This window comes from Dermochelys coriacea, chromosome 6 (genome assembly GCF_009764565.3).
Source record: "Dermochelys coriacea isolate rDerCor1 chromosome 6, rDerCor1.pri.v4, whole genome shotgun sequence".
In the NCBI taxonomy this organism is placed as follows: domain Eukaryota; kingdom Metazoa; phylum Chordata; order Testudines; family Dermochelyidae; genus Dermochelys; species Dermochelys coriacea.
Window position 1 is genome coordinate 125,800,229 of NC_050073.1, and position 18,422 is coordinate 125,818,650.

An 18,422-nucleotide genomic window follows, 5' to 3' on the forward strand; every position below is an offset into this window, starting at 1 on the left:
ATCATTGTACAATGCTTATTCCCATTCCGCCAGCTCGTGTCATTGCCCTGCAGGTCATGATGTGTTTGTTCTAGTTTTGTTTCACACAGTTTTGCTTAGATTTCTGCTTGTGCAACAGTTTCAGGATTCTGGGAGGGAATATTTCCCGTACAGTATTTATCACGTGTTTGCCATCTGGGTTTTTCACTGTCATTCTGTTCAATTCAAAGTTTAAATACTGAAAAATTGGACTTAACAGCATCATAAATCTCTGTGGAAAACATAATTCTGTGATCATTTGGGGGGATTAATAGACTTTTTAACTTAAAACAGCACCCCATGACTTCAGTTTCATTTAATAACTGATTAATCAATTTACTCTTCATAATTAGATAATTAAAAAAATGCAAGTCTTATTGCAAAGCAAAGGGAGGAAAATACACCTTGTGCCGAATCTGTTTCTATTGTGCTAGACCCCCCTGAGATTTCCTTCTGCATTTCCCCTTTGCTAGTTAATTGCCTTGTAAGAACTAAAGTCAATAGCTTCAAGCCTAGACTGTTGAACGGCTTGCTCCTTCACGTACTGTTGGAGAGGGAAAAAATGTGTACACACAGGTTTAACCAATTACAAAAAGAAGTCCGTTTGGGATTTTGAATACAAATGGGTGGTGATTCAGCTAGGCATTGAAATTGGAATTCCAAGAGAGCCTTGACTACAGTCTACGAATGCCATTTTGATCAGAAAGCTTTAAAATGGCCTTCTTGAGTGAAACTAACTTGACATTTGCCATTCCTGGTAGTTACAGCCTGTAGCAAATGCCTGGTAGCGTTACAAAATATGTTTTATATTATGTATGTAACTTTTTATATTGCCTGTGTAAAATGCCTTCTTACGTAATAATCCAATAGACAATTTCTCTAACCCGGCACACTAATGGAACATGTAGCTGAATTCTCAGTGAAAGCTCCTAACTACTTTGCAAAATAACACAGCGTTATTTTGTCTTTTCTATTCATGCTGCTTTTGTTGCTCTCATGCAGCTGGAGAGATTTTTTACTGCCAGTGACTCAATCAGTCATTTTCTGTGGTGAGAATTTTCCATTAAGTGGATATAATGAAAACGGTGTGGCAGGGACCTTGCCCTCTGTTGCAGTCCTGAGCTTTGACTTGTTTGAGGTTCAAGTTGATCATTATTTTAGACCCAGTGGAGATAAAGGCCCCATGGTGCTAGGCATGTACAAACACACTAAAAGAGAGCGCCTGCCCAAAAGAGTTTACAGTCCTATTAGACGAGAGATGAAGGAAGTGTTATTATCACTGCCATTTTACAGATAGACATCAGATGTACCTCTGTGAGGTTAAGTAACTTGCTGAAGCTTATATTGGAAGTCTGTGGCAGACCTTGGAATTGAATCCACAGTACCTTAACCAGAAGGCCATCTTTCCTTGAAAGAGTAAATGAGAAGAGGTTCCGTGAGAGGAGAGGTTTCAAATTTCCACTCTGTCATTACTAGGTATTGTGTCGTTACTATGTATTGTGTTAACAGTATTGTTGATCAACAAAGACTGGAGAGCCACTACTGTGTGATACGTTCTGCATTTTGCTGAGGCTGTGTGCAACCAAGTGTTTTGGGCTGTAGCTGGGGCTGTAGGCAACCAGGTGTTTTTCACTTGAAGTTTAAGAAAACTATTTTCCGTAATTTATTTGCCATTGAATGAATGGAGGACATAAAATTTCAGCATTCTCCTTCCTTTGCAAATGTTACTCTGTTATAAAATAACCTTTAAAAGAAAAACAAAATCTCATTATAAAATGCCATCCTAATTTGAAACAACTGTTTCATAATTTGTTTCTGTGATGCTACATTCAATATTTTGCAGAGTAGAACTAAGGTAACATTTATTTAAAATCCATTCACTATTACCAAGAATTATTGTACGTATTACTCAGATCAACGTATGGAACATGTGTTTTGTATTAATCGAGTTGCTTACTCTAATGTGCACACAGCCACTGGTCTTACTACTCAAATCAAGATGTACACCTTTAAAGAGCTGCTTACATATTTAAGGCAGATGTCTATTTTTTAGCACTGATTGGCCTCAATCCTGCAAACATGCAATGGAGCAACTGTGTTCTCCTGGATCTGATTCAGCAAAGTACTGTAGTATATGCCTTACTTCAAGCATGTGACTGTACTCCCACTGACATCAATAGGACAAGGAACATGCTGAAAGTTGTTTAAGCACCATGCTGAAGCAGGGCCTGGAGTTGTTCTAACTGATTCAATGGATTTCTCACATTTGCAAAGTTACTCAGGTGCATAACCCTTTGAAGGACTGGGGTTGTAATTTGTGGATGAGTGGGTAAAATCAGAATTAATCCTGCATATTCTAGAGTTTAATAGTGGGGTGTGTGTGTGTGTGTGTTTGTTTTTCATGGGCTTCTACACATTTTTCTAATCAATAAAATGTGTGCCGAATTAACACAAGCATTCACTGTGTGCATGTAGATTGAGCAATTATAGGTCTATGTGGATAAGCAGGCACTGTTGGGTATGCAGTCACCCCATATGAGTACACAGCTACAGTAAATGTACATGCAGATTGGGAGCATACCTAGATTTACCTGTCTACACCTAGCCTTTTGGAAACCTAAGTGCCTAATTTGGAGAAGCAACCTCCTACTGGTCATTAGAAGTTTTAGTAGCTAGATGTCTATCTGCCACTAATTGTGAGTGGAATATTGCAGGCTGAGTTATTTGTGGGTGGAAAATTATGAAACGTAAGTTAGTAAAGGTGGCTGGGAGGGGGGTTATTTGTATGTTTTTCTTCAATGTAGCCATTATTTTTAAGACAAACTTACCAAAATATGTTGGTAAAACAACACTGTATACCAAGGAATTGTCTCCCCCTTTGATAGCAGTTAGCCAAGTATCAGAAGCTTATTGGTATAATTGTTTAGGCAGGGTATTCCAACTGCACAATTTAACCCTAAATTTCTTTATTAGACTCTGAAGGCCAAATGGTATTGTACAAATGCTCTAATCATCTCTAAAAGCATAAAAAATAAGTGATTCCTACATCCATATCATAACACACATTCATAAACATTTGATCAGAAGAGTCACAAAAGAATCAAACCCAGGGATAATGCTTTCATCCTGGTTTGCTCCAGTATGATCAGATAGGAGCTGAGAAATACCCCTGGTTTTTGTGCAACAAACAATTGATGGCATATTGATTGTCACTGTCTTTGCTAAAAGCAGGTTTCAGTCCTGCTGATTCAACATGCACAATCTTTTTTTATTACTCAAACTAGTTAGAACCTTCGATGATCACTGGGGCCCTTTTCCCCAAGAACTTTTCCTCCTATGTTATGTTACCCATTACCTTTCAGGTCCAGTTTTTCCAATTAAGCCACATTCTTTCAAGGCCTTCCCAGGACTGCTAACAGGAGCTACTCTTCCCATAAATATATTTTCTTTAGCCAAGCTAATTTAACCCTTTATATACTACTTTAATACTATTCCAAGTTAGTCGATTTACAGGGCTAACTTTCCTTTCTCCTGTTTAGAGGCAGTGAGGTATTTGTGAAGCGTGGACTTGGAATGGGAAGAAACTCTGTTGTGGGCTTCAGGGATGCTTAAATTGATACTGTAGGAGCAGGAAGTCTGTATTTTAAATATCAGAAGGGTCACCATGTTAGTCTGTATCCACAAAACAACGAGGAGTCCGGTGCCTCCTTAAAGACTAACTGATTTATTTGGGCATAAGCTTTCGTGGGTAAAAAACCCACTTCTTCAGATGCATGGAGTGAAAGTTACAGATACAGGCATAAATTTACTGACACATGAAGAGAAGGAAGGTACCTTACCAGTGGAGAACCAGTGTTGACAGGGCCAATTCAGTCAGGGTGGATGTGTCCACTCCCAATAATTGATGAGGAGGTGTCAATACCAAGAGAGGGAAAATTGCTTTTGTAGTGAGCCAGCCACTCCCAGTCCCTATTCAAGCCTAAATTTATGGTGTTAAGTTTACAAATGAATTGTAGCTCTGCAGTTTCTTTTTGAAGTCTGTTTTTGAAGTTTTTTTGTTGCAGGAGGGCTACTTTTAAATCTCTTATAGAATGTCCAGGGAGATGGAAGTGTTCTCCTACCGGCTTTTGTATGTTACCATTCCTGATGTCTGATTTGTGTCCATTTATTCTTTTACGTAGAGACTGTCCAGTTTGGTCAATGTACATGGCAGAGGGGCATTGCTGGCACATGATGGCCTATATCACATTAGTAGACGTGCAGGTGAATGAGCCCCTGATGGTGTGGCTGATGTGGTTGGGTCCTCTGATGGTGTCTCTAGAGTAGATATGGGGACAGAGTAGGCAACGGGAGAGTCAAGAGCAATTGAGAGTCAAGAGTGTCCAAAGCCTGGGATGGATCTTCTTGTTTGTATCTTAATACATATCTAATTACCTAAAGAGATGACTGCCTTAAAATGTTCTATTTTATTACTTTAAAGAAACACAAATACACTCACATTATCCGATAAGAGGCAAAAATAAAACATTCTCACCAAATAACATCAAACATCTCTTACAATGCAAATTAAAACAGCTTGACTAATTATTTCCAGGGTTTGATCAACAGTGTTTTAAATAAGTGAGATTAAGAAAGAAATCAAGATTAAATTGTTTAAATGAAACATTAATTCACACTTAACCCCCTGCATGGTTTTGAAATTATTTCTCTTGTGGTAACAGCTAGGAGCCTCAGTGGTGGCAAGGGACCCCATTGTGCCAGGTGCTGTATCAACACAGAACAGAAAGACTATCCAAAGAACTGACAATCTACGAGTATACACTTGGAGTAGTAACTGTTCTCAGAACGGATCCCAAATATTCTCATACTTGCCTGTTGTTTTTCAAGAAGATGTGCAGTCTTACTTGGTTGCTTACTTGTGTGTAGGAAATACCTTAGGTTCTATGTAAGCGCTGATTTTGTTTTCTGAGTTCTGTGTTTTTGTGCTTTTTTATGCCTTTCCAGATTTAGATGACCCGATAGTGACAGTTCACCAGAGCATCGGGGAAGCAAAAGAACAGTTTTACTATGAGAGAACAGTGTTTCTCAGGTGCGTTGCTAACTCCAACCCACCTGTACGGTACAGCTGGAGACGTGGCCAAGAGGTATTACTGCAAGGGTCGGATAAAGGAGTTGAAATCTATGAACCCTTCTTTACCCAGGTAGGAATCAAGGTACAGTATTTTTCTTTTCCTCATAATATTTTCCCCCTTACGTACACAGTCTATTGACCCCTTAAAGAACAGTTTCCTTCTTTCCATTTCAGGCTTCACATCTGTTGTTTTCCCCCCACCGAAGCTGAACAAATAGCTATAAGGCATGTGTAGGGGTTTTCACCAACATGGTTCATTTCAAGAGCCTGAGGGAGTTAGAAACTGACTCTTATCTAATTCTGGTGGAAGTTGGGCGCCTAGTCTCTTGCCTTTTCCCCACTTTGTGGGTGCTAGTTCCAAACAACTTTTTACACGGGTGGTGGGGGGGGGTGGAAATTTCAAAAGTGCCTAAGTGACTGAGGAGCACAAGTCGCAGTGAACATCAATAGTGTTTGTACTCCTGAGTCACTTAGAGGTGTTAGAAAATCCCACCATACAATTTAAGTCCGCACCAGAGGATCTTTAGTGCTATCATTTCTCCACAGGAACTAGTTTTGTTTGCTCATCAGTCATTGAGGGTATGGCTACATTGCAAATTAATAAATAAATACAAATCTGTTGGTAACGAGTCAGAGCCTGGGTCTACAGACTCTGGCTATCCCTATGGTGCTAACAGTACCCAAGTAGATGTTCCCACTTGGGATGGAGCCCAGGCTCTGAGACCAAGCCCTGTTGCTGGGTTTCAGAGGCCAAGCTCCAGCCTGAGTGGGATCATCTACATGACTATTTTTATCATGAGCCGCATGAGCCAGAGTTCATAGACCCAAGCTCTGACACTCGCTGCTGTGGATCTGTTTAGACATACCTGAAGAGTCAGCTGCGCTAAAATAAATATCCAGCTTCCATCCCCTTGCAAACCTGCTCAAGGCTTCGTAGGGCTGTTGGCTTCTGTGTTGTGGAAATCACATGCACTACTGAGTCCAACCCTAAAACGGCCAAGAAAAATACAATTGCATTTTAGGCTAATTTCACCCCTGTGCCCAGAGCCATCACAAGGCTGGTGCCCATTTAAGGCCTATTTTGACTGGTACTCAAACAGTGCCCAGGCCTGGTGCTGATTCTCGGCACTGGGTAACTTTCAGCCATGGTGAGATAGCACACAAACAGAAGTGGAATACTTTTCTTTAGGCTTACACTGTTTCGGCAATTTACGCTATAGGGCAAGATTGCGTGTGCTGTGCGTATCATGTCTGTGTATGCTGTGTAATGATGGCGTGCCTAGGAGTTACTGAGTGCCTTTATTTTTGTAAGCATTATTTAACAGAGAGAAAACTCTTTATTTTGAAATTGTTGGGCTACCCTCTAAAAAGGAATCTAAGTCAAAAGATAATGGGTGGTAAGATCCGCTGCAGGTGCAAACTGAAGTAGCTCCTTTGAAGTCATTGAAGTGCACAAATTAAAGATCTGCCTCCATCATCCTGTTATTTCCTACCTGTTCCCCAAATAATTAATGTACAGTGTCTCTGTATAGAAAGTTACAGGTAGAGAAAGCTGCTGTTACTCAGAAGTGTTGCTACCAATAAACTCTGGCAACTCAGGCGTATTGCCCTTCAAAGCTGCCTATCAGATCACATTTTTTAACACATTTGTATTTCTGAAGACCGTAAATCAACCCCACTATGAAAGTGAGGGAGAAGGAGATCCAGTCTACTGAAAACAAGTGTGTGTGTGTGTGTGTGTGAGAGAGAGAGAGCGCGTTTTGAAAATCTGAAAAAAAAAAACTGAGGAAAGATCAAACAGCTGCCCGTTCAGTCAAAGTTAGAGCAGAACAATCCTAAATAATTCTAGCTCTTGACTTGAGAGCACCATCATTTCTGCTGTGTATTACACTTTGTATTGCTAACATCACTTGCAATACTACAGAGAAACATGCAGACTGGAACCTTGCAGAGATGAGAAATAGACTGGTAGAGTACCATTCCTGGATCTCTGAACGCAATGAGATTATTCTTAATTTATCATCTATGGACCCAGTTAGGGACTCTGTGGTCTGTTTTCTAGTGAACACAGAGATGTGGATTTGGAGGGTTTTGAATGGTTAATTAAAAGTCAGATGCTCCCTCTGAGATGGGATTTCTTGACTAATAATGCCTCAACATGGCAATGTTTACTGTCATCTCTTTTGTTAGATATGTTCTTATTAGGCTAGAAAGCATTGCATAAAATTAGATTCCTTTTTTTTTAAAAATATGATCCCTAGGTTATTAGGAACACTCTTGGTAGAACCTGTGTGTGTATTAAAATAGTAAGTAAATCGGATTGTCATATTGATCATCAAAAGCTTATCCACAGCCTTTCTGCATGTATTGGTGCTCAGGTTGAATTAGCGCAGCTATCTGTGTGCATATGAAATTTGATACACAAGAGGACTTTATGTAATTAAAAGTTTGAGTCATACATGTTTACTGCATATACCTGCATAACTGATCCTGCTGATGATACATCCAGTAGCAAACAGTGAGAGCTGATGTGACGAGGGATAAGAGATTTGAATTTAGAACATTAGGGGATTTGAATTTGAGACGGCATTTTCTTCTTGATAGCTCTGAAGCTGGATCATCAGTCCAAATCAAATGAAATTTAGGGAAAACAAATATGGAAATATTTTAACTTTTCTTTTCTATTGTAGCCAAAGAGAGGAGGGGTGAAGGAAGCAGCATATTCTATCTGTATTTCCATTTTATTCAGTATTAAATAAAAGAAGGTAAAACATAAGCCACATTATTGCCTTATCTTCATTTTAGGAATCCTGCCACTCAAATTTAGCTCTAGATTTTTAAAACCAGAATTTCTGCAATTCAGTTGTTAACAAGGATTACTTACTCTAGCAACTGTCTGAGGACTGGGGGGAGGGAACTAGTCATACACACATGTACTCATGTACTAAAGCAGTTCAGATAGTGAATTTTTCAAAGCTTTAAACTCGCTACACAATTTTTCCCCTAAGGATTTTCTTCTTCATCATCATCATTAGATATTGTAATTGCACAGTTCAATTATAAGATTACATTTGCTGTATTTATACTAATTATATAATTAGACATAATTACACTAATTACACAAATCAGCTAAAATTACTTTTCAACAAATCATAGACATTGACGTAACATAAACCACATTACAATTGTGAGATCTGTCCACAACATCAAGGAGTTAACAGCTGAGGCTTAAACTTGCAAGACTCACAAACTCATAGTATTTACGAGCCTGATCCACAGTCCATTGACTTCCACAGTCGTCTTCACCTCAACTTAAATGAGCTTTAAATTGGCCCTTACGTCCCCCAGATATGCCTGAGCACGTTGTAAGGTATGAAATCCTGCATTCCCATCTCATGCAGAACTACATTGGTGTCTGAATTTGACCAAAGAGATTTAATAACTCTGTTAATTTCCATCTCCATCAGTGTTTGCTGGTCACTCGTATTGATCCTTCTTTGAAAAGGGGTACAGATTTCCCTTTGTATTATTGTGTGCGTTTGAACAGTCTAGTTTAAACCCCTGTTCCTGCAAACACTTATGCAACATCTGCTTAACTTTCACATTTAATTTTGCTGCGATTACTTGCATGTTTGTAGTGAACCATGCTACGTTATGTTTTCAGAATTGGGACCTAAGGTTGCATTTAAGACTACCTCTTTCCTGAATGAGCCACGTGCACCATTTATTTCACTTTCATCTCTTTTTGCTTATTCATAATGTGCAGTATTTTTGAATGCAGCCCATATAGCCATCCAAATCCTTCCTATTTAACCTTGTTCACTTGATATTTATGCAACCATTTTGTCTCAATAAAACTATATGCCAGACAGTAATATTATTAACAACTGAGAGGAAAGCTTGTAATAAGAGTTCTTCAGTTTGTTTCTTTCAGTGTGTAGGCCACTTCATGCCTGCTTTATTCAGAGCTTCAGCTTGCTTTAGTGGGAGTTCTGCCTGAGTAAGTCAAAGAGGATTTGTCCTTTTATATCCTTTTAGTTTAAGAACTGAATCCGTACTGGTCAGATCAATGGTCCATCTATTCCAGTGGACTGTCTCTGACAGTGGCCAGTACCAGAGGGAGAGTGTACAAAAAGGGGTATTTTGGAGAGATCCCACCCATCTTCCCCTCCTGGCTTCTGGCAGTCAGAGGTTTAGAGTCGTCCTGAGCATGGGGTTGCAGCCCTGATCATCTTGGCTAACATCCTTGATGGACCTATCCTCCATGAATATACCTTGTTCTTTTCTGAATTCAGTTATACTTTTGGCCATCGCAGCATCCCATGGCAATGAGTTCCACAGGTTACTTGTGCATTGTGTGAAAAAGCACTTCCTTTTTTTTGCATTAAACATGCTGCCTGTTGATTTTATTGGGCGACCCTTGGCTTTTGTATTGTTTGAACACTTCTCTATTTACTTTTTCCACGCTATTCATAATTTTATAGACCTCATATCCCCCTTAATCATCTTTTTCTTCCTAAGCTAATCAGCCTAATATTTTTGGTCTCTCAGAGTATGGAAGTCATTCCTTATCCTTTTCAGAGTAGCAGCCGTGTTAGTCTGTATTCGCAAAAAGAAAAGGAGTACTTGTGGCACCTTAGAGACTAACAAATTTATTTGAGCATAAGCTTTCGTGAGCTACAGCTCACTTCATCGGATGCATTATTCTTTGTTGCCCTTCTGTGAACCTTTTCAAGTTCCGCTATATTCTTTTTGAGATGGGGCAACCAGAACTGGACACACGGAGTGTGGGCACACCATGGATTTATATAGTGGCATTCTGATATTTTCTGTCTTCTTTTCTATCCTTTTCCTAATAGTTCCTAACATCCTATTAGCTTTTTTTGACTGCTGCTGTGCATTGAGCTGAAGGTTTTAGAGAATTATCCACGATTGCTCAAAGGTCTCTTTCTTTCTTCTCATATAAACTCCGATTAAATAATTGTTGAATGTGGGGAGTCTTGAGCTTGAAAAAATACATTTGTTTCTATGCTGGCACTAATTGCATATGCACATTTTAATACAGCTTTATTTCATTTAATTTTTATTTCTGTTGCGCACTGTTAACTGACAATGATTTACCATAAAAATGATGTTGTTGTAACTGTGCTTCACATTTCTGGTTTTTTCCCCCCATGATGTCTTTATTTTGTATTTGATCTAAAATTGAGTATTTGCATTTAGCAGTCCGTCCTGAAGACATCTGGTATCTCTTTGTCAGGGAAACATAAACACCTGTGTCTTTTCTATCAATGATAAAAGATTTTCTATATTTTTTTTTCATTAAGGGTTGTTTTCTCAAATGTTTGTTTGCAGGTTCTCTGTTAAGCCCAATTCATATAGTATTTTATGTGAAAATTTCGTGCCTGGATGCTATAATTTTCTCTCGATCCTGTCAAAAAGAGCTCCATTATTAAATACTCTGTTCAGATCTTTGCACCATAATTTGCATAACTGCTGTCTAAAAATAAAATCTCTAGGAAGCCGGTTTTCAAAGGAAAGCAACAGGAACCCTTTTACAGTAGCTTATGATTTTTCATTATACAGGTTTTATCTCAGGATGCATTACCCAGTCAGCAACTGTGACTTCAAAGCTGCTGTCAAAACAAGATTTTTCTTTCATTTGTTTGAGTGTATGTAGGGGAGTTAACCTTTTAGGTCATGCCTGTAAGCATTTTTACAGAGCACTTTTTGTATGCAGCTGGGTTCGTTAAAATCAACTCTTCTTTCTGGACAGTTCTGGACTTGTTACCTGCTCCTAATTAGCCATCCCAATACAATATTCTTGTGGTCCCGGCAGTCTGTCTCAGAAAGCTATGATAATCTGCCTGTCCCTGTGGCTTAATCTCATCCTAATTTACCTTTCTAATGTGTTCAGGGGGAAACAAAGATATTGAAACTAAAGAATCTTCGGCCTCAGGACTATGCTAATTACAGCTGCATTGCTTCAGTGAGGAGTGTGTGCAACATCCCTGACAAGATGGTGTCTTTCAGACTCTCCAATAAAACAGGTATTGTATGAAACTATCTACTCTCCTAGTGGATCTGGTACTCGTACAATGTCTTCCAAATGTATAGCCTGCACAGGGTTATGCTATAATATACAATATGTAGCAATGCACAAACTCAACCGATGCTATGATCTATCTAGAAGTAATGGGCAGACACAACAACATTCAGATATTCATCCAAAATGCCCTGCAGTTCGAGTGTGTTTGGATCAGGGATTTTGATTCATCTCCTTACGTGATAGTGGACAGCTATGGAATTTGTATCAGGATCTGATTTTCCCTAGCATTTAGGGGATTTCTCTATTATCTAGGTGTTTGATAAATAGGCATACAAAAGTGTTGCATTTAGTGTCCTCAAAGAATACAAATAATAGACACACTTGATATAAAAGTATCCTTAATATATTGTTTAGAAGGGATAATAAATGATTAACAGATGTAAGTGTGTTACAGACATGAGTATGTGCTATAAACACAACCAGAGAAGGTGCTGTAGATGGTAATAAGTCATATATTGATCTGTTGAACTCTGTTACAATTAACCATTTATTAAAATAACTACTAATAATTTTAAACCTTTAGAAACTATTTATAAATTTACCCTTGATCTAAAGTCTAAAAGAAATAGCTGTGGGCCAGGATGAGTGGTACCTTACTCTGTGAAAAGTCCCAATGGAGTCAATGCGACTATTTGTAGAGTAGGATATGATTCAATGAGAGTAAAAGGATCACAGTCGAGCCCTATAAAAAGATCTTGGGTGGAAGATTTCATAAGAACCCTCTAGATGCTCTACAGCAGTGGTTCCCAAACTAATTCCACCGCTTGTGCAGGGAAAGCCCCTGGCGGGCCGGGCCAGTTTGTTTACCTGCCACATCTGCAGGTTCGGCCAATCGCGGCTCCCAGTGGCTGCGGTTCGCTGCTCCAAACCAATGGGGGCTACTGGAAGTGGTGCAGGCCGAGGGATGTACTGGCCACGGCTTCCAGCAGCTCCCATTGGCCTGGAGCAGCAAACCGCGGCCACTGGGAGCCGCGATCGGCCAAACCTGTGGACGCGGCTGGTAAACAAACTGGCCCGGCCCGCCAGGGGCTTTCCCTGGTGTGGTGGCCAAGATGATGGTTGTTACCTCTTCACCAGGTGAGACCAGCAGAATCCTGCTCCTGCTCGGAGTTCTCAGAGATGCTATTTAAATGACTGTTGCTGTGGTATATTTTAGCACTGTTAGAGAAAGTCCTCTCTGTGAACTTGTTAAAATGGGTCCATCAGTGAGGGCAGACACCTCGTTCGGAAGCATCTGGGGCTGGCTACCATCCGAGACCGGATTAAAATAACTAGTTTGTGGTTTATTAAGAACTATAAAAGATGTGACAACTGGGCCAAAACTTGCTTTCATTTACACTGATGTAACTTCCTACAAGTTGTGGAGTTTCTCTGGATTTATACTAGTGTAACAGAGCAGAATCTGGTGTACTCTGTGTCCATTTGATTCAATGTCTGCCTGCACATTTGTTCCACCTTTTTGTGTTTTTATTGGTATATAGCATGGAACTATTTCAATAGGAGTAACCAAAGAAGAGAAACAGTCAGAAGAGGCTATAAAGTGACAAGCAAATGTAGCAATTCTGATACATGAAAGTGGTGGCAAGTGAAAGTCAGCTTCGCAGCTTATTACAGAGCCTGTGTGTTTAGCATCACTAGTCTCCATCAGTCTAATCTGTAACCAAAACTGGAGAAGAAAGCTGTTGCCAAAGATCACATTACTGTTACTGATTAGAGAGAGGGCTGGATATAGCAAAGAAAATTTGTGGCCATGTGATGGGGACTCAGAGGGCTGGGATGCCTAGTGGTTAGCACATCTGTTTACTGCCCTTTCCCCGTCTCTCTGATAAGGGTGCCTGTTCTTGATTGTAAGCTGGCAATCTCCAGCTTTCCACCGGCATCTGGGCCTTATCTCTTAAGAAGGTGTGATAGGGAGACTCGGGCCCTCCTCCTCCACCAGGTCCCAGCCCAGAGACCTGTGGGAAGCAACACCAGCAGGGTCCCCCCTGCAGCAAGTCCAAGTTCACTTCCCTGGGCTACTTCCTACCCATAGGTCCCTTCAGTTTGGGGCGTGGCTGCCATAGTGCAACCATTCACTCAGCAAACAAAGAGTCCAAATGAGCAGGTCCCTGCAGATCCTCAAAGGGGAGGGTGTTTGGAGAAGGCTCTGCCTGTGAGCCTTACCCACTCTGGGGTCCACTCCCACTCTTGGCCTTCTGCCTGGCTTCCTGGAGAAGGGTTCCTTTTTCCTGCAGCCTGTCTACAACCTTTGCCTCCATTTTTGAGCTCCCTTCTAACTCGCTCCTCCAGTTGGAGCATGCTTGGCAGGCCTGGAGGTGTGGGGTATCTGAGCGCAGTGTTCTCTCTTAACCACTTTGGATCCTTCGCAACTACTTCTGCTGCCACTGGTTCCTTCATCCCTCCAAATTCTTGTGCACACCTCTAGTTTCCTTCCCCAGCTCTGTGAAGCTCGAACACTTGCACCTCCCACCCATAGAATTTGGTCCAATAAAAGACATTACCTCGCCCTCCAGGTCTACCTCATGTCCTGGAACCAGCACGACTACAACAACACTGCAAATGATTGTACAACAGACATGAATTAATTTTAAGCATTAATTCTACTCTGTGTCAAACATGAATTGACAGATCATAGTAAAATGCATGACTTACTGCTTATTCTACAGAGCCAGGGAAGGTGACTTTAAATACAGGTGCTCAGATGTAATAATATGCATTGAGACGTGCGTGAGTTCCTTTAAAAATGGCATGGTTCCTTTGAAAGCATTAGGGAAGATACATAATCTGTATCCATAAGTCCACATGGCTCTTGGATTGCTACAATGATATCAAACATCTGTAGGGCACTTGAAAGGGTTAAATAGGTAAAGAGACAGTTTTAAATATTGAAATTCTGTGCTTCAGATAATTTTTGGCATTAATATGATTAATTAAAAATAGATGGAAGTTTTGATCTTAATCTACAAAGCTTTCTCGGTTACATAGGTTCTTTTAAAAATATATCTGTGTGGATTAGTCAAATCGGCCTAGTTAGATTGCAGGGTTCATGACTAAAATATAACGTGGAGGTTGGATTCCAACAGCCTCCTGAAAAAAAGCACTTTTGGTGTGTGTTTTCTAGCTGCAGGCTGTGTGGTGCTGGTACACAGAGCTGAGAGCCACTTCACTACTGCCTGCCTGTCGTAGCATGAGGGAGCCTTGTCTGTACCTGCTGGGGGTTGGCTCCCCATCTTCACTGGCCACAGACACTCCCCAACTCCACGGGCAGCACATGCCTTCCCCTCTAGGTATGAGCAGGGCTCTTTCTCTCTCTAGACTAGCAATAGTTTTCAGAGTAGCAGCCGTGTTAGTCTGTATTCGCAAAAAGAAAAGGAGTACTTGTGGCACCTTAGAGACTAACAAATTTATTTGAGCATAAGCTTTCGTGAGCTACAGCTCACTTCATCGGATGCATTTGGTGGAAAAAACAGAGGAGAGATTTATATACACACACACAGAGAACATGAAACAATGGGTTTATCATACACACTGTAAGGAGAGTGATCACTTAAGATAAGCCATCACCAACAGCAGGGGGGGGAAGGAGGAAAACCTTTCATGGTGACAAGCAGGTAGGCTAATTCCAGCAGTTAACAAGAATATCAGAGGAACAGTGGGGGGTGGGGTGGGAGGGAGAAATACCATGGGGAAATAGTTTTACTTTGTGTAATGACTCATCCATTCCCAGTCTCTATTCAAGCCTAAGTTAATTGTATCCAGTTTGCAAATTAATTCCAATTCAGCAGTCTCTCGTTGGAGTCTGTTTTTGAAGCTTTTTTGTTGAAGTATAGCCACTCTTAGGTCTGTGATCGAGTGACCAGAGAGATTGAAGTGTTCTCCAACTGGTTTTTGAATGTTATAATTCTTGACGTCTGATTTGTGTCCATTCATTCTTTTACGTAGAGACTGTCCAGTTTGGCCAATGTACATGGCAGAGGGGCATTGCTGGCACATGATGGCATATATCACATTGGTAGATGCGCAGGTGAACGAGCCTCTGATAGTGTGGCTGATGTGATTAGGCCCTATGATGGTATCCCCTGAATAGATATGTGGACAGAGTTGGCAACGGGCTTTGTTGCAAGGATAGGTTCCTGGGTTAGTGGTTCTGTTGTGTGGTGTGTGGTTGCTGGTGAGTATTTGCTTCAGATTGGGGGGCTGTCTGTAAGCAAGGACTGGTCTGTCTCCCAAGATCTGAGAGAGCGATGGCTCGTCCTTCAGGATAGGTTGTAGATCCTTGATGATGCGTTGGAGGGGTTTTAGTTGGGGGCTGAAGGTGATGGCTAGTGGCGTTCTGTTGTTTTCTTTGTTGGGCCTGTCCTGTAGTAGGTGACTTCTGGGTACTCTTCTGGCTCTGTCAATCTGTTTCTTCACTTCAGCAGGTGGGTACTGTAGTTGTAGGAATGCATGATAGAGATCTTGTAGGTGTTTGTCTCTGTCTGAGGGGTTGGAGCAAATGCGGTTATATCGTAGCGCTTGGCTGTAGACAATGGATCGAGTGGTATGATCTGGATGAAAGCTAGAGGCATGTAGGTAGGAATAGCGGTCAGTAGGTTTCCGATATAGGGTGGTGTTTATGTGACCATCGCTTATTAGCACCGTAGTGTCCAGGAAGTGGATCTCTTGTGTGGACTGGTCCAGGCTGAGGTTGATGGTGGGATGGAAATTGTTGAAATCATGGTGGAATTCCTCAAGAGCTTCTTTTCCATGGGTCCAGATGATGAAGATGTCATCAATGTAGCGCAAGTAGAGTAGGGGCATTAGGGAACGAGAGCTGAGGAAGCGTTGTTCTAAGTCAGCCATAAAAATGTTGGCATACTGTGGGGCCATGCGGGTACCCATTGCAGTGCCGCTGATTTGAAGGTATACATTGTCACCAAATGTGAAATAGTTATGGGTCAGGACAAAGTCACAAAGTTCTGCCACCAGGTTAGCCGTGACAGTATCGGGGATACTGTTCCTGACGGCTTGTAGTCCATCTTTGTGTGGAATGTTGGTGTAGAGGGCTTCTACATCCATAGTGGCTAGGATGGTGTTTTTAGGAAGATCACCAATGGACTGTAGTTTCCTCAGGAAATCGGTGGTGTCTCGAAGATAGCTGGGAGTGCTGGTAACGAAGGGCCTGAGGAGGGAGTCTACATAGCCAGACAATCCTGCTGTCAGGGTGCCAATGCCTGAGATGATGGGGCGTCCAGGATTTCCAGGTTTATGGATCTTGGGTAGCAGATAGAATACCCCAGGTCCTGGCTCCAGGGGTGTGTCTGTGCGGATTTGTTCTTGTGCTTTTTCAGGGAGTTTCTTGAGCAAATGCTGTAGTTTCTTTTGGTAACTCTCAGTGGGATCAGAGGGTAATGGCTTGTAGAAAGTGGTGTTGGAGAGCTGCCTAGTAGCCTCTTGTTCATACTCTGACCTATTCATGATGACGACAGCACCTCCTTTGTCAGCCTTTTTGATTATGATGTCAGAGTTGTTTCTGAGGCTGTGGATGGCACTGTGTTCTGCATGGCTGAGGTTATGGGGTAAGCGATGCTGCTTTTCCACAATTTCAGCTCGTGCACGTCGGCGGAAGCAGTCTATGTAGAAATCCAGGCTGCTGTTTCGACCTTCAGGAGGAGTCCACCTAGAATCCTTCTTTTTGTAGTGTTGGCAGGAAGGTCTCTGTGGGTTAATATGTTGGTCAGAGGTGTGTTGGAAATATTCCTTGAGTCTGAGACGTCGAAAATAGGATTCTAGGTCACCACAGAACTGTATCATGTTCGTGGGGGTGGAGGGGCAAAAGGAGAGGCCCCGAGATAGGACAGATTCTTCCCCTGGGCTAAGAGTATAGTTGGATAGATTAACAATATTGCTGGGTGGGTTACGGGAACCATTGTTGTGGCCCCTTGTGGCATATAGTAGTTTAGATAGCTTAGTGTCCTTTTTCTTTTGTAGAGAATCAAAGTGTGTTTTGTAAATGGCTTGTCTAGTTTTTGTAAAGTCCAGCCATGAGGAAGTTTGTGTGGAAGGTTGGTTCTTTATGAGAGTATCCAGTTTTGAGAGCTCATTCTTAATCTTTCCCTGTTTGCTGTAGAGGATGTTGATCAGGTGGTTCCGCAGTTTCCTTGAGAGTGTGTGGCACAAGCTGTCAGCATAGTCTGTGTGGTATGTAGATTGTAATGGATTTTTTACCTTCAGTCCTTTCGGTATGATGTCCATCTGTTTGCATTTGGAGAGGAAGATGATGTCTGTCTGGAGGTGCTGTCGTCATCATGAATAGGTCAGAGTATGAACAAGAGGCTACTAGGCAGCTCTCCAACACCACTTTCTACAAGCCATTACCCTCTGATCCCACTGAGAGTTACCAAAAGAAACTACAGCATTTGCTCAAGAAACTCCCTGAAAAAGCACAAGAACAAATCCGCACAGACACACCCCTGGAGCCAGGACCTGGGGTATTCTATCTGCTACCCAAGATCCATAAACCTGGAAATCCTGGACGCCCCATCATCTCAGGCATTGGCACCCTGACAGCAGGATTGTCTGGCTATGTAGACTCCCTCCTCAGGCCCTTCGTTACCAGCACTCCCAGCTATCTTCGAGACACCACCGATTTCCTGAGGAAACTACAGTCCATTGGTGATCTTCCTAAAAACACCATCCTAGCCACTATGGATGTAGAAGCCCTCTACACCAACATTCCACACAAAGATGGACTACAAGCCGTCAGGAACAGTATCCCCGATACTGTCACGGCTAACCTGGTGGCAGAACTTTGTGACTTTGTCCTGACCCATAACTATTTCACATTTGGTGACAATGTATACCTTCAAATCAGCGGCACTGCAATGGGTACCCGCATGGCCCCACAGTATGCCAACATTTTTATGGCTGACTTAGAACAACGCTTCCTCAGCTCTCGTTCCCTAATGCCCCTACTCTACTTGCGCTACATTGATGACATCTTCATCATCTGGACCCATGGAAAAGAAGCTCTTGAGGAATTCCACCATGATTTCAACAATTTCCATCCCACCATCAACCTCAGCCTGGACCAGTCCACACAAGAGATCCACTTCCTGGACACTACGGTGCTAATAAGCGATGGTCACATAAACACCACCCTATATCGGAAACCTACTGACCGCT

General features: G+C 41.7%; 1 protein-coding gene across 3 annotated transcripts in view; it reads left to right on the top strand.

Annotated features, from left to right (window-relative positions):
- Window positions 1-18,422, top strand: part of MDGA2 (MAM domain containing glycosylphosphatidylinositol anchor 2) — a 660,176-nt gene that overhangs the window by 355,088 nt on the left and 286,666 nt on the right. For 2 of the 3 annotated variants that reach the window (XM_038407347.2, XM_043516491.1), the window contains 2 exons: window positions 5,023-5,219; window positions 11,067-11,199. In XM_038407347.2, the coding sequence (XP_038263275.1) occupies window positions 5,023-5,219; window positions 11,067-11,199 (330 nt within the window). Of the gene's footprint in view, window positions 1-5,022; window positions 5,232-11,066; window positions 11,200-18,422 lie in introns of all 3 variants that reach the window. The other variant, XM_038407346.2, reaches the window with a different exon arrangement.